General features: G+C 40.1%; 1 protein-coding gene across 1 annotated transcript in view; it reads left to right on the top strand.

The window, feature by feature from the left end:
* The window catches only part of prkdc (protein kinase, DNA-activated, catalytic subunit), a 33,452-nt gene extending 11,893 nt beyond the window's left edge, over window positions 1-21,559 (top strand). The window contains exons 29-86 of the mRNA XM_035682528.1: window positions 233-335; window positions 590-723; window positions 919-1,149; window positions 1,341-1,567; window positions 1,655-1,863; window positions 2,145-2,277; window positions 2,535-2,693; window positions 2,924-3,127; window positions 3,453-3,641; window positions 3,860-3,964; window positions 4,063-4,230; window positions 4,395-4,522; window positions 4,785-4,992; window positions 5,223-5,401; window positions 5,503-5,671; window positions 5,785-5,850; window positions 5,941-6,004; window positions 6,299-6,447; window positions 6,681-6,821; window positions 6,986-7,105; window positions 7,250-7,393; window positions 7,669-7,820; window positions 8,022-8,153; window positions 8,303-8,414; window positions 8,621-8,745; window positions 8,851-9,000; window positions 9,248-9,421; window positions 9,639-9,737; window positions 9,927-10,137; window positions 10,244-10,418; window positions 10,531-10,734; window positions 11,221-11,336; window positions 11,526-11,657; window positions 11,756-11,935; window positions 12,233-12,441; window positions 12,621-12,759; window positions 12,879-13,067; window positions 13,783-14,007; window positions 14,197-14,305; window positions 14,578-14,680; window positions 14,775-14,937; window positions 15,025-15,199; window positions 15,348-15,541; window positions 15,780-15,963; window positions 16,343-16,503; window positions 16,690-16,901; window positions 16,994-17,081; window positions 17,172-17,315; window positions 17,761-17,968; window positions 18,136-18,203; window positions 18,320-18,540; window positions 18,629-18,721; window positions 19,291-19,371; window positions 19,556-19,627; window positions 19,713-19,914; window positions 20,056-20,244; window positions 20,604-20,743; window positions 21,063-21,559. Coding sequence (XP_035538421.1) covers window positions 233-335; window positions 590-723; window positions 919-1,149; window positions 1,341-1,567; window positions 1,655-1,863; window positions 2,145-2,277; window positions 2,535-2,693; window positions 2,924-3,127; window positions 3,453-3,641; window positions 3,860-3,964; window positions 4,063-4,230; window positions 4,395-4,522; window positions 4,785-4,992; window positions 5,223-5,401; window positions 5,503-5,671; window positions 5,785-5,850; window positions 5,941-6,004; window positions 6,299-6,447; window positions 6,681-6,821; window positions 6,986-7,105; window positions 7,250-7,393; window positions 7,669-7,820; window positions 8,022-8,153; window positions 8,303-8,414; window positions 8,621-8,745; window positions 8,851-9,000; window positions 9,248-9,421; window positions 9,639-9,737; window positions 9,927-10,137; window positions 10,244-10,418; window positions 10,531-10,734; window positions 11,221-11,336; window positions 11,526-11,657; window positions 11,756-11,935; window positions 12,233-12,441; window positions 12,621-12,759; window positions 12,879-13,067; window positions 13,783-14,007; window positions 14,197-14,305; window positions 14,578-14,680; window positions 14,775-14,937; window positions 15,025-15,199; window positions 15,348-15,541; window positions 15,780-15,963; window positions 16,343-16,503; window positions 16,690-16,901; window positions 16,994-17,081; window positions 17,172-17,315; window positions 17,761-17,968; window positions 18,136-18,203; window positions 18,320-18,540; window positions 18,629-18,721; window positions 19,291-19,371; window positions 19,556-19,627; window positions 19,713-19,914; window positions 20,056-20,244; window positions 20,604-20,743; window positions 21,063-21,267 — 8,966 coding nt within the window. The 3' untranslated portion in view covers window positions 21,268-21,559. The remainder of the gene's footprint in view (window positions 1-232; window positions 336-589; window positions 724-918; window positions 1,150-1,340; window positions 1,568-1,654; window positions 1,864-2,144; window positions 2,278-2,534; window positions 2,694-2,923; window positions 3,128-3,452; window positions 3,642-3,859; window positions 3,965-4,062; window positions 4,231-4,394; window positions 4,523-4,784; window positions 4,993-5,222; window positions 5,402-5,502; window positions 5,672-5,784; window positions 5,851-5,940; window positions 6,005-6,298; window positions 6,448-6,680; window positions 6,822-6,985; window positions 7,106-7,249; window positions 7,394-7,668; window positions 7,821-8,021; window positions 8,154-8,302; window positions 8,415-8,620; window positions 8,746-8,850; window positions 9,001-9,247; window positions 9,422-9,638; window positions 9,738-9,926; window positions 10,138-10,243; window positions 10,419-10,530; window positions 10,735-11,220; window positions 11,337-11,525; window positions 11,658-11,755; window positions 11,936-12,232; window positions 12,442-12,620; window positions 12,760-12,878; window positions 13,068-13,782; window positions 14,008-14,196; window positions 14,306-14,577; window positions 14,681-14,774; window positions 14,938-15,024; window positions 15,200-15,347; window positions 15,542-15,779; window positions 15,964-16,342; window positions 16,504-16,689; window positions 16,902-16,993; window positions 17,082-17,171; window positions 17,316-17,760; window positions 17,969-18,135; window positions 18,204-18,319; window positions 18,541-18,628; window positions 18,722-19,290; window positions 19,372-19,555; window positions 19,628-19,712; window positions 19,915-20,055; window positions 20,245-20,603; window positions 20,744-21,062) is intronic.
* Window positions 21,560-21,949: the final 390 nt, after the last annotated feature.

Here is a 21,949-nt window from a genome sequence, read left to right as displayed (position 1 = left end):
TCATGAATTATGTTTTTATTTTCATGTTGTGTTTAAAAAACGGCACAATATTTCAAACTACATGTCTGTAATTGTATTTAAAATGGCATTTATTACATTTATTTATTGTTTTTAAAGCTCTCATGTTGTGTTAAACAAGGTTCTGTTGCACATTAAGGGAAAATTCTAATTGAAAGCTCATTTCATTTTCAAGAACATATGAAGCTGTTGTTTTCCACTTTTCTGTCCTCAGGTACTTTGCAGCAGTGTGGCAGTGCCATTGATCATCTGAAAAGAATCATCAAACAGAAGGCCCCCAGTCTCAATCAGCACAATGCCAAAAGACGCGTCCCCAGGTTGGTACTCTACATGTACATGGATGTTAGCTGGATTGATTCATTGAATTTAACTAAACAAATTTACAAGATGTAGTTGCTTTAAGATTCAGCAGTCAGATACACGGTGTATTTTAAACATTACATTTAAAGGATAAACAATATAAGTACTGGTATGTGCGCACTTTTATGTGCAAGAAGCCTATTGCTATGATATGCTATGCTATGCTATGATGCAGTGCTAAGATATTATCATTTATATGTTTCTCTTCCAGGGGTTTTCCAGCTGATGGAAAGCTTTGCCTCTCTGATGTGGTTTTATGGCTTCTGGAACAATGTGGCCGGCCTCAGACTGAGTGTCGCCACAAATGCATAGAACTATTCTATGAGTTTATACCTCTCCTCCCAGGTGAGTAACCTACCAAGGGCTACATCGTCCAAGAAACACAGCAGATGCAGTTCATAAAAAGAAAAAAAAAAAGTTTTATTCTTTTATAATTCAGGTTGAATTCAACTCAAATCAACACTGTAGTAGCACATTCATTTTGATTTTTAATTGACTGTTTTTAAACATAAATTCTTTGATGTGTGTAACTGTACTTAGGAAAGAAGTCTCCACCTCAGTGGTTGGATGGCATGCTGAAGGATCATGGCATAGGTTTCTTGGTCTCGCGGTTTGAGGGTGGAGGTCTCCTCTCCCAGCCCACTCTCAGGGACCTGACAGGTCCTTTCAGTGTCAGAGTCACCCTGCAGTGGATGGACCTACTGCTGGCTGCCCTGGACTGCTACAACACCTTCATCAACTTGCACATAATCAAGCCTCATCACATGCTTAGTAAGTCTTACTTGTCAAAGGGTTGACAGTTGTACAATTTTGTTACTACATATTTAATTTCTTATAAAGGGATAGTGAGATAATGTACAATGAGATAGTAGTTGTAAGTGGATACTAGTGTCATGTCATCATATATAACACAATTGAAGTGATTGCAATTAATACTGCTTTGTTCTTCCTTCATTGTCAAGGCTCCAAAGAAAAATCAAGCTTTCTGAAAGCTGCAAATTTCTTCTTGACTGAGCTGGCCACTCATGAACTGGCAGTAGCAGAGAGCTGTTTCCCTCTCGGCGAGAAGACCTCTCACTTCAGCCCAAGGGAGACGGACCAGTACAACTTCAGCAAGTGCACTATCATTGTCCGCCTGCTGGAGTTCGCCACCATGATTCTTGTCAAAGGAGACCAGGAGTTTTGGAAGGTATCAATGTATTTAAGACACTGACATTAGGAAAGTCATGATTCCTACTAAGTTTTTTCACTCACTATATACGTAATTCGTTCACAGCTTCTGGAAGGAGACATTTTTGTCTCCGATTTTTTTGAGCTGACTGCGCTGGTGGTGTGTGAGCCGTCCACTGTAGGTTTTAACATGGCAGATGTGGAGGTAATGAAGAACCTGCCAGAAGTGTGTGTTCCTCTGCTAAAGGCCCTGCTGGCCTCACCTTACCGCACTCGTATTGAAAGCAGTTTGCGGACAAAAGTCTCACGTAAAAGGTATGTGAGTCATCTTTGAGTAGTAAATACAAACCCCATTCAATGGTTATCATTAGACAAAAGAAAAACATTTCTGTATCTCTTCTAATGTATTTCAAAATAGTTTCTGGGTAATAAAGGTTAAATAAAGAAAATGGAGATTGGATGGAGATGGAGATTGTGTGCAACACAACACAACAGGAATTAATTAATAGTTATTAATGTTTGTTAAGATAGTACAGTTATCAACAACAGTAATCAGATATTCATTTCTTCCTTCATTTCTTTAATGCTCTCTCTAGTGTGGAGGAGTTGTGTGCTGTAGACCTCTACCACTCCAGCACTCTGAGCCACCACGACCAGATGGAGATGGTTCTGTCTTCCTGTAAGCAGATCCACAAAGCCGACTTCCTCACCTCCATTCTGCACAGCCAGGTATTTGGCCTGGGACATATTGAGATGGGATCATGTGACCATTAAACCACAAGAGGCTTTATAATTACAGCACCAGTTTTCAATTGTCAAATGTGCCATGCAATTAGCGTAGTCATTAAACACTCAAAACATATTGGAAATGAATGTAAGTAATGCATTTTACTGATAATATATTTGGTGTTAGAGTGTAGATCTGGATTTTAGAGTGTTGAGGCCACACATTTTTTTTTGTTTTTGTCTTTTTCGTTATATTACAGGATGCCGCCTATGCCAAATCCCTAGGGTCCCGACTTCTAATGACAGTGTATAAAGGTATAGCACCCGGTGAGGACAGGAAGGCGCTTCCATCCTTGGACATAAATACCAAGAGGCTAGCAGACGACCTGCTTCAGCTTGCCTTCTCTCTCAGTCAACAGGTCAGTGCTACCTCTCTTTAGATTAGATTTGATCAGATCAGGGAAACTACATATTGTGATCTGCAATCAACTGTCTATAGTATAAACACACTAGGGTGAAAATAAGAATGTAGCCAAATAGATAGTAGTTGTATTAGAAAGTAAAACCCACAGTTTGAACAATGCAATATATGTTTATTAGGTGTTTCACTGCTTGCTGTCTCCTGTTGTATATTGCTGTTTCTCTACAGAGTGAACAGCTGGTGGACTTGTTGTTAAACACCATCAAGGTTTCTGTGCCAATATCGGGAAGTCACAGCCATAACTTCATAAGCTTCTCCCACGGCGAGTACTTCTACAGCCTCTTTCAGATGACCGTCAACACTGAGCTGCTGAGAAGTCTGGACACCACAGTACCACACCTCATGAAAGCTTCCTCTCAAAACCCCAGCATGGTAGCTCTTTCTCCACTGTTTTTGTTATCAGCAGGGGAATTGAGATGTATAGCATAAAAAGTAATTTGTGTTCCAGTCATCCTGCTATTTAGGTTTAGAGTGCAATGTGAAGCTCTGTTTGTAGTGCAGTATAATTGTCTGCACAGATATAATTGATAGTGCAAATGTAAATATTTGCAAGCCTGACTAGCAGTGATCTTGATACTTTACTATACAGTGCATTGTAGCAACGCACCTAACCATATGCCACTATCAATATTATTGTTTTTTTCTGTATGTGAGGTGTGTTTTCTGTATTTCCTATGTTTTCTGTATTTTTCATCAGGTGAGTGTGTTGCTGAATGGCATGCTGGACCACAGCTTCAGAGAGCGCTCTGTGAGGAAGACTCAGGGAAAACAGCTGGTCGAAGAGGTGCTAAAAAGATGGAATTGTCTGCAGTCGTGGTGGGAAGGAAACTCCTCAACTCCAGAGAGCAAAACCGCCACTCTCATGCTGCTTTCAAAGCTCCTACAGGTATTTTTACAAGGCGAAGCTGAAGCAAAACAAAGCCTTCATCTCATTAAATAGGAACTGTAACGACCAGGTTTGTAAATACCTTAATACATTATCTCTCCTGAGTAATAATAATCATCATTACTTATGTGCCCAAGCCTAAAAAACATACAGTGTGGTACAATACAAGCTTACCCATTGTTTTTTGTTTTGTTGACACTTTTTCTCTCTCTCATCAGATTGACTCCACTGTCTGCTCTGATATCAGCCATAAAGCGTTCAGACCGGTGTTTTCCACTTTCACAATGCTGCTGGTTGACTTGAACCTGCCACTGAATCTCAAGGTAATGGAGAGGCTATATGTTCTCATACAGTCAGTGTAGTGTATTACTTCAAATAACTGTATACCTTTTTCTTTTGTTGGATTCTCTCAACTCTTCAGAGTCAGGCCCTGTTGTTGTTGCCCTTCTTCACAACCCTCCCAGAGGAGCCACTGGCTGAGCTGCAGAGAGCCCTGGACGCCCTGGTGGCCTCCCACTTCCCCATGCAGTCGGATGAGTTTGCTAAGGGCTCCCTTCACCGCAACAACTACATGGACTGCATCCGCAAGGTAAAGTCAGTGCTTTTGAGATTAAGGTGAATAACATGTTATTGACTGATTCTATTTAGATTAAGCATCCAGTGTCTGTATTTGGTTTAAACAGGTTTTACTTGGAATTGGTCCTTGTGTGGGTGAAATGTTGGACCAACCTCACATTTCTTTCTTTCTTTTAGTTGCTGGATGCCCTAGAGCTTTCCCAGAGTCCACTCCTGCTCAGGCTGATGGCAGGGATTCTGTGTCGAGATAGAAAACACGTCATGGAGGAGGCCTTCCAAACCTGTTTCCAAAAAATTGCTAAGCGGTTAGTAAAGCATTCACAACCATTCTTCATTTGTAAGAGACAGTAAGGTTTCACATGAGATTTTACTTACTTAATATGAAGTGTAGGTGTTTGAATTAATAGATTAAACATAACACATTTTCATTATCACGTTTAGGTTATAGATACACATTTAGTTTGCTATACCTGTTAAGTGCCACTGCAGGGTAATTATATTAGGTTGCATGAGCTCAAACAGGAGTTGCTTATTCTCCACTCCCTGTGTTTGTCGATGTCTGGCTAGGTCGAGCAGTGAGCGGCAGCTACAGCTGCTGTCCACAGTGTATGGGGTGATCCAGCAGGGCGATGTGCCGATGAGCTCCATGCTGCAGGCCATGATGGAGAGGGTTCTGCTGCCTCTTGTCTCTCACTGTAGCACCAAGGCCCTCAATGACTTCTTTGTGGCAAATGTCTCCGACATAACTGCTGTGCTGCTCAGCCGCTTCACTAAGGTTTGCTTCTCAATATTGTTACATTTAGGGAAATATTTTAAGATGCACACTAAATACTTTAATAGCTGTTACAGCTTTTTTCAAATTTGTGATTTGTCTGTTTTTACCATAATCATGGCATACACGTTGTTGTTTTGTCATGTTCTTTAAAGATATTTTGTTACTGTATTATGTAGATTAAAGTCGCGTTTTGGAAATTGATTTATGGCTAATTTATCTATCAATTTTAGTCAATTGAAACAGAATTTGAGGTCCAGTTGCTGAAGAAGAACGGCTGCTACAAGCTGATGGAGCTCCTGTATTCACGGCTTCCCAAAGAAGAGGTTTACTCCAAGGAATCCCGCATTAATCAAGCCTACTGTCGCTCAGACAAAACAGAGGGCAATGAGTTGTCCAAGATTTTGATCAAGTAGGGACTCCCCAACAAATTCCGCAAGTGACATGACTGTGATGTTAAATGTCCTTATCCCTCCATGAATAAATGATGAATGTTGATTTTATTTCCATTAGGTCATGTTTTGAAGCGTTCACTGAGAACATGGCTGGTGAGACTCAGCTCCTTGAACTTAGGAGACACTATCACTGTGCCGCATACAACTGTGCCATTACCGTCATCAGCTGCAGCTTCAATGAGCCCAAATTCTACCATGGCTTCCTCTTCAGTGAGAAACCAGAGAAGGTACTGGCTGCCTTCTATAATCATATCCAACTCATTTCACTGCAGTCATTGTTCATTTTGCTGAATGATGAATCAAATAATTCACATTTTAATGGTTATCTTTCCTTGTCCAGAATCAGTTCATTCTGGAAAATATCATTGACGTTGAGAGGACGTACAACTTTCCGATTGAAATTGAGGTATGTCGTTTTTTAACATAACTGTGTGTTTAAAAGTATACCTTGCTTTGCAGTCATGGTTTATTTATTCATTTGTTTCATCCATTTTAGGTCCCACTTGAGAGAAAGAAGAAATATGTCATGATTCGAAAAGAAGTGAGCGAGGAGAATGGAGGTATTTACTGCTCACAATAAATAAATGTTTTTAAACTTTTGCAATTTGGCATCTGTAACAGAGGAATTGAAAATGTTACTTTACTACGCTCTGTCTCCATCCAAACTGTGCATCGTTAAGTCTTTATTATTAGACTTGCCTTAACGCCAGTGAAAGTGCCCTGCTCTTTACAATGAAATGTGATGTGATGGTAATTATTTGGCCATAAAGGTTAGTAGCAATTTACTAATTTAATTTAGGTTTCTTTGAAGCTGTTGATGTTTGTTCATGAGCTTTATGTTGTGGTTTCCATAGAAGCGCCAGTGTATCTGTCCTCCCAGTCTTACATGGCCGACAGCAGCCTGAGCGAGGAGATGAGTCAGTTTGACTTCTCCACCGGAGTCCAAAGCTTTTCCCTCAACTCCCAAAACCCTGAAGGACACAGACGCACCGTTGCAAGAAGAGTAAGTCATGGGATTTGTTTTGTTTCCCTTCTAACACTGCATCGAGCTTGTAACTTGCTTTAGTGCCGTGTGATGGGCTTTGTTTCAAAGGCTTGTCCAACCCCGCCAAGGGTAAGATCCTTGGGGCCAACTAAATGTGTGTGTGGTAGCACTGTGACAGGTGATTTGCACTGTAAAAACATACATTATAATCTGGTTTGATGGGATGTTTTTTGGTATGTTTTTAAATCTAGGAGACAGAAGAGACAAATCCCTCCCAGGATGCATTGGTGGATCTAGAAATGGATGAGCTGAATCAACATGAATGCATGGCAACCATGACTGGTCTTATTGGGCACATGCAAAGGAACAATATAACCCCCAAAATCGAACAGGTCAGTGGCACTGAAGAAAAGTTAAGTAGGATTTGACTTCATTTCCATTATGCTTTAACAGGTTTAAGTGACACTGGAGACAGAAACGCTTCACATGAAATTATCTACCAATATTATTTTGGAACTTGTGTCATTCAAAACTTTCTCCTTTGTTAATGAAACAGGAAAACATGCCTAGTGAACTTCCTCCATGGATGAAATTTCTCCATGCTAAATTAGCAAATCCAGCAACACCTCTGAATATTAGACTCTTCATCTCAAAGCTGATCATCAACACAGAGGAGGTAAATGTCCCTTTATACAAATATATTCGAATTCTTTGAAAATAAATAAACATGATGATACTACTGTATATCTAATTATATGTGATACCTCACACTCTGCTCCTCTTGTTTCATTATTTCTTTGTGGATTTGGACTCTTTCCAGGTTTTTCGACCATATGCCAAGTACCTGTTGGGGCCGCTCCTGCAGGTTGTTGTCTCTGGAAACAATGGAGGAGAGGGGATCCATTTCATGGTGGTGGATATAGTGGTCACAGTGCTCTCTTGGACAAGCTTGGCCAGCCCCAAGGTGAAACCGCAAATATTAATCCTTAATATGTTTTTCTCATGATCTATCAACATTTGTAAAAAATCTAAAAATTACAACATATGGCTTTTGAAGTTTGCCAGGAAATTGTGGCCAATTTTAGGTCCATCAGATTTGTATAAAGAAAAAGAAAAGTGAGAAGTGGGAGTATCCCAGGTGTTTTTTTTCTTTGAGCTATTATTAGGTACTAATTTCATATAAAATAACTATGGAGCACCTGGTGGATTATCATTATTTACAGAATTTTTTCATCCCAGGGTAATCCCAGAGATGAAGTTCTTGCCAACCGGCTGCTGGAGTTCCTGATGAAGCACAGCTTCCACTCCAAAAGGGCAGTTTTCCGCCACAACCTGGAGATCATTCGCACTCTGGTAGAGTGCTGGAAAGACTGTCTGCATGTGCCTTACAGGTAGTTCTTGCAGTACTCCCATTAAAACAATTAATGTGCATTTGACACAAGCCTGTAGCTCAGTGGAAATGAGTGAGAATCAGTTGGTCTTTTGTGTCATGATTTTTACTGTTCAGTTAGAAACTGATGATAGATGTGATAGTATACTAGCATTAATCCTGTATTTTATTAATTAAATCTTAAATCTTTTCTTGCTTGTAGTCTGATATACGAGCGATTTTGCGGCACCGACCCAAATAGTAAAGACAACTCTGTTGGACTTCAGCTGCTGGGGATCGTCCTGGCCAACAACCTCCCTGCTTACGATGCCTCATGTGGAATTGAATATGAGAGGTAAATATATTTGAAAACATGATTTAATTTGCTCGCTGCAAGTTAAGAGCGGTATGTTTTCTTTTTAAATGTGTTGGAGCTCGTATATTGCCATCTTATAAAGAACCTTTAATCATTTCTGTCTGCTGTGTTTTTTGTTTTTATTACAGGTATATCCAGTCTCTCACCAACAACGTGTCCTTTGTAAGGTATAAGGACGTCTATGCAGCTGCTGCTGAAATTATCGGCCTCATCCTGAAGAATATGACTGAAGTAGACAATGTATGAGACTTTCCGCTGTCTGGTTGGATTACAGTTATACTTCATTTATGTTTATGTCTGAGAAGAGCTCAAGCAATGCGATGTTTATGAGTAATAATTAATTCTTTGGTAAAGTCTGCAGATGTATATCCGATGATAAAACCCTCTTCAAATATTATCTGTTCTCAGTATTCTTATTTCTTAATTTTCTTGTTCTTCTGTCTCAGCATCATCAAGAACTCCTCAGTCATGCTGCAAGTAAGATCACACATCTGAAGAAAAAAGACATGGATGACAAGTTTATAATTTGCTTAAATAAAGTGTCAAAGCACTTTCCTCCATTTATGGATCGGTGAGTTTGTAATTCAGCCTTTTTTCTATATATATATTAAAATATTTCATGAATCATCTAACCTGTCTAAGCTTGTTAACTGCAGCTTTATTTTAATTTTTTCAGGTTTGTCATCCATGTGTTCTTCCTCCTGCCAAAGTTGCACGGCATCTTGAAGACTCATTGTTTGGAGTGTGTGCTAAGCCGAGCTGATGTGATCCCAGACATCTTTCTGCAGCTGAAGACCACAGGCTTCATTCAGATGATGGGCCACAGGTTAGTCATAACCCTTATCTTCTCCATGATCTGCATGTTTATGACTTATTATTATATCCATCACACAGCATCAACAGTATGCCCAGTTTCTTTGTGAACATGAACAACATAAAATCCAAAAGTATTTGACATTCAGGGAATTTTCCATTTAGCGTATTGTTAAATGAAAATTGTTAATGAATAACACATCAAAATGTTTACTTGTGCTGCAACCATGTTTCTGCACATTACTCTTCTGTGCCCCCAGGGATGAAGCTAGGCAAAGAGTATGTCTGGATATAATCCACAAGATTATTGCCCTCCTGACTCCAGTTCAGCTTCAGGAGCTCATGGGAGCTGTGACAGCTTTTGTCTCCCATCCTTCACCGGTGTGCAGAGAGAGGATGTATGACATCCTCATGTGGATCCAGGACAACTACAGGTACTGGAGCTTGACCCACGGGGTGACTACTAATGTATCTGGGCTGAATAAATTCCAAATACCAAGACTAGCAAATGGTTCTCCAGTAATTACTCAAAACTTTTTGTTATATTGCTTGTTATGGTCACTGCATTATGCATGTATGGTACAAGGTTTACTGTTGCTTGCAGTCCATTGTTACTTCTCTAATGTGACCTTTATTTTGTTATTCTTCCAGTGATACAGAGAGCATGGAAGATAACACCTCAGTAGAGGTTTTGAATGCTGCTAAAGAAACACTTCTTCAGGGACTCTCTGAAGAAAACCAAGGCCTTCAGTAAGTACCCACTATTTCTCACTTGTCTGTATTTTATGATTTATTACAAAACTATGTTTTATTTATTTTATATGCTGTCTGTATTTTATTATCCTTTCTTATATTATGCAGGGAAGTCTAATCCCAAAAATTCACAATACAATATTTTGTGTTTTAATTGAGAAAACGACATCCATCTTATGATTTCAGGCTTTACGTTCGTAACTTCTGGAGTCAGAAGAAGCGCCTCCCCACTGCGACCCTGGAGCGAATGTTGACAGTGCTTCATTCTCTGTACTCCTGTCAAATAGAAAGGTGTTTCTTAAGCCTTGCTACAAATCTGCTCCTGGAAATGACCAGCCAGAGTCCTGACTTCAAAAGAAACATGTTTGAGTATCCACTGTCAGAGTGTACCTTCCAGGTCAGATTATATTTGTCTCAGTCAGTTAAAAATGAGTCAGCTGGAGATTTCTATTTGAATGTTACTGATGTGCCGGATGTATAAATTGAAATTTTCCACTCTTTAGGACTATGTAATTGATTCCAACTGGCGCTTCAGGAGCACAGTGATGACTCCCATGTTTGTGGAAACCCAGAGCTCTCAAAGCCCAGAGAGTTTAGCAGCATCCCAGTCTGGAGCGATGAAGGGGAAGCTCCGAGCCACTCAGACTTCATTAGAGTTCTCACAGACCCAAACAGCAGGTACCACTGATCCCATATCCTGGTTTCAAAGCAGTACTAAATAGAGAAGCATGTACTGTGGCTGTAGCTGTAGCTGTAGGTTAACAGAGGTATATTTACTTTTTTTTCCCAGGTCGACGTACAGCATATAACTGGCTGACGGGCAGCAGTGTGGACACACTAGCAGAGTACACCTTTGGCTCAGAGTCTCTGTCTTCACTGTTTGGGTTTGATAAGAAAGCAGAGAGGCAGACTACATCAAGGAGACCAGTAGGAGAAGGCTTTGGTCTGAGGCGTGTTACTGCATCAAACGATGAGGTGGACAGTCGCACCAGAGGTTAGTCTCTGAGAAGAAATATCCGCCTGTTTAGATATGCAGTACTTTCCATCCTTCACTATATGTTTTAGGCTCTTGAGCAGGCCTATATTCCAGGAGAGAAATATTGGGTGAGTTTTAGGGTGTGTGAGCGTTAGTGCAAAATATTGGGGGCAGCGTCGGACGTGCGGGGGGCGGGCAGGCCAAAGAAGAAATGATGAGATCTGAATGGTATGGTCAGTTTTAAGTGCAAAAGGAGCTGAAATACAAAAAACATGGTAGGCAGCTGCTCCAAGAAGATGGAAATTAATGTTTAAATGTTCTTGTAATTATTTATTAACTTAAATGTTAGAAGACTTCGTGTGGAGGATGATTATTTGCTTCAGAACTTTGTCCTGTCGTTGATAACAGTTCTGTTAACCACCACAGCAATCACATTTTGTAAACATTTTAAAATGAATTGAAATTCTGGTAACGTGAATATCTTTTGTGTCTATATGTCAACAGCACAAAACGAGCAACGTGCTAACATCCTGAGACTGAGACGCAGATTTCTCAAGGACCAGGAGAAAGTCAGCTTGACTTTTGCACAAAAAGAGATCCGACAACAAAGACAGAAAAAGGTATCAAACATGCGAGAACCATTATGCTGATATGTATTTATCCTTAGTGCAATACATTTTTTAAATGTTGATTGACTGCGCATACATGTTTTAAGACTGATTACTGTATAGTCTACTGCATACTATCACTAACTTCTTGTCCAAGCTGCCAGTGTCTAACCATCAGTGGTCCTGTTGGGTGTCCCACAGGAAGAAAAAGCTGATCAAAGGCTGCGAAAAGAGGCTCAGGTGACTCTCTATCGTAACTACAGAACGGGAGACTTTCCAGACATTCAGATCTCATACAGTAGCCTCATCGCACCCCTTCAAGCACTAGCCCAGGTAAGACTGCCACTGCCCTCTGTGTCCTTCCCACAAAGTAGTCAGGCTGTAAATACACTAAACATAATGTTGTTGTATGTTTCATAATGTTCCTTCAGAGAGATGCAATTTTAGCCAAACAGCTGTTCAGCTCCCTGTTTGCTGGCATCCTCCAAGAAACTGAACAACAAAAACCAAGAGGGGAGAGCAGACGGATTAAAGAGGAGCTGCGGTGCAACATGAATACATTCCTGAGCAAGAGTACACTCTGCTTCCCCCCATTTATAGCATGTGTGCAGGTATGACTTTCAGAAACTACTTGAATATTTTGACTCTTAAAGTCTGTACGATGGCATTCATTGAAGTAGTGCCTTTATTAATTACACTGACTATGACATAGGTTTTAAGAGGTGGTTTACATTAATATTCCAGTTACCTCTAAAGCATAGTCTTCTTCATGGGTGATAATGCCTGTGCCAATGTGTTTCTGAAAAAGTATAGCTTTATTATTAAAGTTAAACTCAAAAATCTCCTCAAAACTATAAACTTTAAAGCTGAATGGTGATGAGTTGAGTTAACACTGTGTGTTTTGTTAGGACATGTGCTACCAGAATAAGGAGCTTCAGCAGCTCGATCCAGCAGCCACCAGCTCCACTTGCCTGGTGAGTCTCCAGCAGCCGTCAGGAATCCTGCTGCTGGAAGAGGGCCTGTTGCATGCTGGTGGCCAGGATGAACCTCCTTCCAAACGGCCACGAGGGCGCAAAGAAATCCCCCCAGACACCAATAAATGGATCCACCTCGCGAGGTATTATAATGTTGTTTGTCAGTGCAGTGCGGTGTTTGGATCTGTTGGTCAGCTCTCTGTTTTATGGGGATAATCCCAAAATAAACGATTTGTGGTACATTTGTGCACACCAAGCTGTTGTGGCAATTTTCTGTCTGGATAGCTCAAATTCAGCATTTTGTGTTTGCTCTGCTCACCAGACTTTACAGATCTTTGGAGGATTATGATGTTGTGCGTGGCATCTTTGGTGGTAAAGTTGGGACAAAACCGATCACCTGTGATGCTCTTCAAGCTGAAGCCAACACTGACTATGCAGAAGCGGTGAAACTTTACAATGAGGTACCAATACAAACCTCTAGCGTAGTGCTTAGAGAGATGTCAGTGCATGTAGATGGGTGCAGTTTTACCAGATTGCTGGCTATGTGTATATAAGTGCATACTCTCCTCCATACTGGCAGGCTCTGAACACTGAGCACTGGAGTGATGGCGAGCCCACTGACTCGGAGAGGCACTTCTGGGAAATAGCTGCTATGGAGGCATACAATCATCTGACTAAGTGGAAATCTCTTCAGTACTGCTCCACTGTGTACATAGACGAGAACTCCCCACCTAACCTCGAGAGGATGTGGTCGGACCCACTCTACCAGGTAATGGATCGGAACTTTCACAGTCTGGGAATTGTCTGTCATGTACCAGGGAGAACTGATATCCTGCAGCATTTAATTCAAACTAAAGCAGCATTCTTTCTCTTTTGCTGACCATGCAGTGATGGCTTTAAATGAAAACACTACATTATGTAATCTCATTATGTAAGCCCTTCATGGCACGCAAATGCCCTTCCAAGACTCTTCTGTCATCTTTAGTTATAAAATACTGTGTTTTAGCAGTAACTTTCATTTTGTGTTAAGTTTGACGGCCCCTGTAGACCTTTTTGTAATGTTTGTTTTCTGAAGAAGACTGCATTTTCCATGAGCAGCATCGACTCATGTTGTAATGATCTTGATCTGGAAATACACAACTTATTTTTAATACTATTTTACTTTTTTAAACAAAGTAATGTATCTGTTTGTGGCTTATACAGATTACTGTAACTGTAATATGATGATGGTGAAACAAAGTCAATTTTGTTTTAATACTGTTCATACATACACACACAGGGTATTGCCTGGTGCATGTTGCTCATAATCACAGAAAGGATCAGATTTCAATCCTTTCAAATCCCGCAATTGTAAACCAAAGCTGACTCTCGTTTTTGCCTTGCATGCATCTTAGAGTAATGAAAGTACTGGAATTAGAGATGTCCCTTTGTAATGTAGTGAGTTGTAATGTTTTTCCCATGAGAGTCTTTTGCATTTATTTCAGGATATGTACCTGCCGCACATGATTCGCAGCATGCTTAAGCAGCTGCAGCTGGGTGAGACGGACCAAACACTTCTCAGCTTCATTGACAAAGCCATGAGGGTGGAGGAGCGCAAAAAGCTGCTGGAGAACCATTATAGCCAAGAGCTCAGCTTGCTCTACATCCTGCAGGAGGACTACGACCGCGCCAAATACTACAACAACTACGCCATGCAGCTCTTTATGGAGGTCTGCTGTTACACATCCTTTCTGCCTATCACCTCAGAGTTGTTAAAGATCATTGTTAATTAATTATGACTAGGAATTATGACTCTCTAGGAATATGTGGCGAATTGGCAAAGAATATGTAGAAATGCATTGGGTTCTGAAACTCCATACTAAACCTCGGTGTGCACTGGATGTCTTTGCCTCCTATAGAATTACTCCAGTGTGGATACGCTGTTGACTCAAAGTCGGCTGACCACCCTGCAGTCAGTGCAGGCTTTGACTGAGATCCAGGACTTCCTGCTGTTCATTAAAGGAGAGGGTAAGCAGAGATAGTCTAGATAGATATCTTTAAAAAGCAAGCAACAGTAAATATCCAAATAAAAAGAGCGGTTTAAAGTAGTAATTTTCCATCTTGCTTAAACGGCTATTCTCTGTTTTATTTTCAAGAATTGCAGAATACTATAATATCCATGCAATTCTCTTTGTTTACTACTAATGCTGCTAATATATAAATATATATATAAATATATAATATTGCTAATAAAACACATTTTTGTCCACTAATAACATTTAGTTTATTTCATTCATTAGTCTCTGTGAGCTCCCTCAAGCGGCTCATCAGACTGTGGACTGAGCGGTATCCTGATGCTAAGGTGGATCCAATGAACTTATGGGATGATATCATTACGTCTCGGTAAGAAAAAGAAAATATTTTTAAGATTTTGCTTTCAAATCTTTCAAAATAATCAAAAAAACAAATTGTGTCAAATTTGATCTCTACATTTCAGATGCTTCTTTTTGGACAAGATCAGGGAAAAGCTGAGAGGCCATGCTCCCAGTGACAGTATGGAGGTGGACGCTTCAGAAGACCCAGCAAGTGACATTGACACATTAGTAAACAACTGCAAGTTCAGCATGAAGCTACGGATGGCTGACAGCGCATGGAAGCAGGTGAGGAAACAACTGTGGAAGTAACTTTTTTATGTGCTGTCACTTCTTTACCACAAACTCACCTTGGAACGCGAATGTCCTTTTCAGAATAACTTTCCCGTGGCCACCATGCTGCTGAAGGAACTTCACAGAGAAGCCAAAACAAACAGAGGCTTGTTGCTGCGGTGGGTCCACAGCTTTAGCCGCTTCAACCACAAGCGCTGCCAGGCTCAGGGTCCTGTGGATCAAATCTGTGTCATGCTGAAGACCATCCCACTCCTGGGTAAGCAGGGAAAAGGACTCCTGTGCAACTAAGAATGATAGATTATGTTTTATTTATTTTATTTATTTATTAAGTAATTGGTAATTCAATACAGCGTCTCCTGTTCCCTGTTGAGATGTTTCATGTCAGGTCTTTTCTTTTTTTGCAGAGGACCTTCAGACTGACTGTCAGAGTGCCACAGCTAAAGTATTCAGATACCAAAAGATACTCCAGGGTACGTCTTTCCACATCCTGGCCACAGCTGTAAGCAGAAGCCCCTCAGTCCTGGGAACTATTGAAGCTGAGAAAGCAGAGAAAGTTGTTAAGCTTTCTGAAACTGCTTGGCCCAATCAAAATCCAAAGGTACTCTTCCTATATATATATTTTTTTTAATATTATTTTCAAACTTATTTAAAATATCTTGTGTACCGTCTGACCAGAGCAGGAGGTATTTTTCCTTTTGAATTGCTTATGGATGCTGAAATTGAAGTGAATAAACTGTGTCTTCCTGTATCTGAATTCCAAAAGGCTCTACATAAAACTTGAAAGAGTCTCTGCAAATAAGAAAGCATTTAAGCCATTTATTCGCTTTACCCTGCAGACAGTGGAAGTGGGGCTGCAGTTACAAGCACTGAAGTTGCTGTGTGAGGCTACCAGAAAGGCGGATGAAGAGCTTCAGTCTTACTCTGAGGACTGTGTGGAAAGCAGCAGCATCATTGAGACATACATGGCTTTAGCTAACTTCTGTGACAAACGGCTGCGAGAGGAGGAGCAGAGTGATACTGGTGAGTAATAATGATAATAACTAATTGTGTACCTTTGTATATTTACGAATTAATGCATTCTGGTTATTATTATTAACAACAGACCATTGTTACAGTTCTAAAACAGAGGGCACTTTTTGACTGGTGCATTGTTAAAGTATTTTCATGCACATATTTCAGCAAGTGTTTATAGATAAATTGGGTTTTGGTTTAAATAAATACCTGACAAATCAAGGTACTTCATCACATTGATGCAATCATTAAGTCCAATATTCCCCTAAACCAGGCACGCTCATTGATATGTAACACAGTATAGCGTTTCTTTTCGTTTGTCTTAGAAAATGTATGAATTGTGCTTCCGCCATCAACCCGTAATTTCCTGTTTTGTGTTTTGATGCAGAAAGCCAGTTTCCAGACCTGATGGCACTGCCTGTTCACGTCGTGGAGAGCATGCTGAAAGCACTGAAGATGAACTCAGAGGAAGCCCGCCTCAAGTTCCCACGTCTGCTGCAGATCATTGAGTCGTACCCCTCTGAGACACTGGACCTCATGACGAGAGAGGTTAGTGTATTTGGATCAGGGATGTACTGGCTGTTAACAGCACTACTGCCAACAGTAATTTGCTTTTAAGAAATCGTTTGATTGAGGACACTTTTTAGTTCTAGTAGCATTTGATGCAGTATCCTGTTATCTATGTGCCTTTTAGTTGACTTTACTCACGGTGACAGTACTCCTTTCCATGTATAGATGATGTCAGTTCCCTGCTGGATGCTGATTGGTTGGATCAGTCAAATGGTCGCTCTTTTGGACAAGTCAGAAGCTGTGGCAGTGCAGCACTGCATTAGGCAGATAGCAGAGTGTTACCCTCAGGCGCTGGTTTACGCTCTAATGATCAGCAGTGAGAGTTACCAGTTTGAAGACTCCGCTACAGGACACCAGCAGCAGCAGTTTGTCAACAGGTAAACTGCTTAATGCATTGTCTGGAGAAGAAAGAAAAAATCCTGATTGATTCCCATTGCTTCCCTGAGATGTCGTGTGTGTGTATCAACAGGCTCAGGAGCATGCTGGATAAGGGAGGAGCTGTGAAGAACTTTGTGGATGCACTGCAGCAGCTTACAAACCCTGAGATGATTTTTAGGGTAATAAGTTTAAGTTCAACCATGAATTAATGAAGCTGCCACCTGCTGGTTTTTGCTCTGTGACTGATTATTGCCAATTGTTCCACACAGGATTGGTGGGATTGTGTGAAAAATGAACTGGAAAAAGCAAGCTTTGACAAGAAGCAGATGGGCGACATGTATGACGAGATGTACTCTTCACTCGGGGATCCTAACACAGGCGGTCACGGAATATTCCGCAAGAAATTTATCCAAGTTTGTAGATTGCTTTGATATTTCTATCGTTGCCCAGCAAAAGCATGTATACTCTCAATATATTTGAATTTGTGTTACTTTACCTTTTTTATTATATATAATATAATATATTAACTCCTTAGTTCTTCACTTTCATTTAATTTTCACTGTTTTCCAAACTTAAAATGCATCACTTAGATGCCAGAGGATTTTTCCTATAAAAGTCCCACCAGAGTACGGATCCCAGAAACGGATAAAATGTCGAAGTCACACAAGATCTAACTGAATATAGGTTCCTGGCTAAAATGTTGAACTACTGTTACAAGTTTTTATAGAGTAATGTCTGAGCAATATGCAATACAGTATGAAGATGATGAACAGTGTGCACACTGGCTGGTGTGTTTTTATGTCAAAAGTTAGCTTTAGCTTAGTAGCTAGTGTTCATTGCAGATTGATTTATTTTCAGAAATTTGCTAAAGATGTGGAGAAACAGCTGGGACCTAAAGGCAGCAAACTGTTTGAGAAGAGAAAAGACAAAAGCTTTGTACGAAAGGTGGAGGAACTGGCATCATCCATGCGTGGATTTCAGAAGGAACCAGGGAACCTGAAGGAGTACTCGCCCTGGCTGAGTGGATTTAAAGCGGACACATTCAGCAACGAGCTGGAGATCCCAGGTCAGCACAGAAAAGAAAATGTTGTACATTGTCAGTTTTAACATATCTTAAATAAGCCTATAATCTTTCTAGTCATTGGTGTGTATGGCTTGTGATTTGGGGCAGTGATTCCCAACTAAACTCAGTTCTGTCCACTGATGAAAATGTTTTCCTTCCTATCATTGCAGGACAATATGATGGCAGATCTAAACCTTTGCCTGAGTATCATGCAAAAATAACAGGCTTTGACGAAAGGGTATGCTTTTATTGTGTCACATAATTAAATGTTCCAGTTGCACCCTGGGTAAGTTTGAAATCCCAGTGTGGGCTGGTCAGTGTATCAGTGTGTGTGTGTGTGTGTGTGCCCTGCAGGTAAAGGTGATGTCCTCTATTCGTCGCCCCAAACGTCTGATCATTCGTGGGGACGATGAACGTGACCACCCCTTCCTGGTGAAGGGGGGGGAGGACCTCCGCCAGGACCAACGCATTGAGCAGCTTTTTGCTGTCATGAACATTCTGCTGAGTCATGACGCCGCCTGCACACACAGGGGCTTGCAGTTGCGCACCTATCAAGTCATTCCCATATCCACAAGGTACTGGGCTTATACTGATTGAACTAAGATTGAACACAACACTACTGCTGTCAAGAAACTTAATTTACTACTTCCAACGTCTTTACAGAATTGGTCTAATTGAATGGATGGAGAATACCTGTACTCTGAAAGAGTTCCTGTCTAACACACTGAGTGAAGAGGAGCAGCAGAGGGCAGCAGGGTACAGTATATACATTTCACTCTAATTACTTGGATGTCAGCCCACTCGGTGATGAAGCTGTAATTTATTGTTTGCTAAATTTGCTTTGATACAAAGGAACATTTTATCTTTTCTTGAATTTAACAAATTCAATAAAGTCATTACTTAACCTAGTCAATATTGGAGTAGAAAATATTGAATAGACTTCAGACAAAAATTGTTTTTATATTTATAGCACCACAAATGTATCAACAACAATCAGCTGAAAATAATCAGTATGCCCTCTCCATAATTCACTATAAAGTCATATTTATATTTTATGATCATACATGCAGAAGACAGTGACATTTTTAAAGACCGTTTAGTAGAAAATCGCTTAGTTGAAATTATATTTTATTGAATATTTAAGCTTTGTGCTGTAAATTTTTCACTATTAATTTAATTATCAGGCGCTTTGCAACAGTGGCAGTGTAGTGTGAAAAGGGTTTATTTTGTCCACAACCCAAAGATATTCAATGCGCTTCAAGTTTTGTTTGAAATTGTTGTGTGTGTGTTTATATGTACAGTATAACTTTTACTGTTTCTTAAAGGTCTGCTGAAGTCTACAATAAATGGCTCTCAAGCTTTGCTCCAAATGCGAGTGGTGTGCAGCTATATGGTGTGGCTTACAAGTAAGTGTCCTGAATGCGTCAATTTTGTAATTTACTATTTACAGCTATTGTAATTTGAAACCTCATAGTCGTCTTTAAGAAGATCTTTTAAAGAAGCGTGCCACAGGGGGAAAAAACTCATTGTTTTGACACATCTAAAATATCAGACAGCCATGAGCTAAAGCCCTTTTTTTTTTTTTGCCAGGAAAGCGAAGCGTGCTGAGGCTGTCAACAATTTTTTGAAAGTGTTGCAGCGTGTGCCCAGTGATCTCCTGAAGTAAGTAAAGAATCTCTTAAACACAAAACTTCTCATAGAGGCTACAACCTGAATAGAAAACCTGAATTTATTTTTGTTTTTGTAGGAGAGCTTTCCTGAAGATGTGCAACAGTCCCGAGGCCTTTCTTTCCTTGCGCTCCCACTTCATCAGCTCTCATGCTTTGCTTTGTGTGAGCCACTGGATTCTAGGCATTGGAGACCGCCATCTTTCCAACTTCATGATCAACATGGAAACAGGAGGCATGGTTGGCATCGACTTTGGTCATGCCTTTGGTTCAGCCACACAGGTTAGTAATACTGATTTTATTGAGGGCAGAAGTGAAAACACTGTATTTTAACCAAATATTGAGATATTTCTGTCTGCCCACAGAGAAATGTATGAATAATTCCCTATCCGTTCATCCTCTCCTTCTTGTATCTCCTCACAGTTCCTCCCTGTGCCTGAGCTCATGCCTTTCCGGCTGACCCAGCAGTTTGTGAATCTAATGCAACCCTTAAAGGAGTCCGGTTTGATCCAGAGTGTCATGGTCCACTCCCTCAGAGCTTACCGTGCCGAGCCAGACCTTTTGCTAAACACCATGGATGTGTTTGTCAAAGAGCCCTCGTTGGACTGGAAGGTAACCATTAATCCTGTTACAATGATTTCTTGTCAGCTGTAGAGTAAGAAGACAAGTACATTTTACAAAATCTCTGGGGCAAAGCTTTTGTTTGTTCTACGTTCCCTTTAGTTTTTGTTAAATGTGACAGTAGCTTTTGGACTGGAATATGTGCTAGGACATTAATGATGCATCATTTGTTTTATGTCTAGTCCTCATTGTCCTTGTTGCTATTTGTGTAATTTTCATATAATTTTGTATTTTTCCAGACAGATTGAATTTATTTAATTGTACTACTGCTGTATTATAACTATTGTTGCTTTACTTCAAACCATAAATAAACTGCAGCACATATTACGCTTCCCATTTCCATTACATAGAACTTCGAGCTGAAACAACTGAAGAAAGGAGGCACATGGGCGGAGGATGTAAACACCAAAGAAATCAACTGGTATCCGTTGCAGAAGGTCAACTTTGCCAGAAGAAAACTAGAAGGAGCAAATCCAGCTGCTATAACCAGGTACAGTATATGGTTAGACCATAGTATGACATCTCAGTCAATAGGATTTCAATAAAGTTGGACCACAATGAGAGTTTTTTAAGGAAATATGAGATACTGGTATGGTGGAAATATTGCTTAAATTGTATTAAATCTAAATTCTGCTTCAGTTTCTTTTATACGCCTTATTGATGCTATTAATTATTGGTTTCACTTTTTTTTTTTTTTAAATCAACCTATACTGGTTTCAATCCAAAATGCTGTAACTGGTCTTCAAAATTATATAATTGGAGCCCAAAATTGTACTTGTATGTGATTATATGTTGGTTTATTTTGTCAGCGAGGAGCTGAAGCTGGGCTTTGAGAAGGACGGTGCCTTCCCTGGGATGCAGGCTGTGGCTTTGGGAACTAAGGAGCACAACATTCGTGCCAAGCTTCCAGCTGCAGGCCTGTCGGTGGAGAAGCAGGTGGACTGTCTGCTTGACCAAGCCATGGACCCAAATGTGCTTGGCAGAGTTTGGGCAGGGTGGGAACCGTGGGTCTGATTCTTTGGTTTGTGTAGTATTTCTCTAAATAGTCTTTTGCAATAATTGGGAAACAAATCTTATCATAGGTATACAGACATGGGTTAAACAGATCTCTGTAATGTCAAACGTTTCCTCTTTTGTAGCTCTGAACAATAGTTCTCAGGTATTGGGTTATGGCAGAGTTTGTATGGCAGGATCAGCATATTATCTCATACATAAGAGATTCTTGTTTTAAACACCATCATGTTGGCCATTTCTTGCAACCCATTTAATGTCTTGTAACTTTAATTAAAAATTCTAATACTGTGAACTTGCACAAATTCATTATTTCATATATAAATTGAAATACTTTATTATATATTTATACAGCCAAAGAAAACTGAGTTGGTCCAGAAATAAAAATCTTTCAACTGGAATACTTAAAGCAAAAGGTAAGAAGTGTATCATTGGGAAGCTGTTAGTAATTATGTTGCAATGAGGCTCACCTATGTAAGGTTGGTACTACACATTTCTACATGTGTAGCATTGATTTTGTGATTAGTTTGTTAAGTGATATACTAGACTAGATTCAACTTTATTGTCAAGTACCAAGACAACGAAATGCAGTTAAGCATTGAATCAGAAGTGCAAAAAGCAGTAAAGTGCAGTGTAATGTGCATATGTACAGGGATATAAAAAATAACGTTATAGATATAGATAT

This window comes from Morone saxatilis, unplaced genomic scaffold (genome assembly GCF_004916995.1).
Source record: "Morone saxatilis isolate NCDOM2014 unplaced genomic scaffold, NCSU_SB_2.0 Contig0, whole genome shotgun sequence".
Classification (NCBI taxonomy): domain Eukaryota; kingdom Metazoa; phylum Chordata; class Actinopteri; family Moronidae; genus Morone; species Morone saxatilis.
This window is presented reverse-complemented; position numbering and strand designations above follow the sequence as displayed.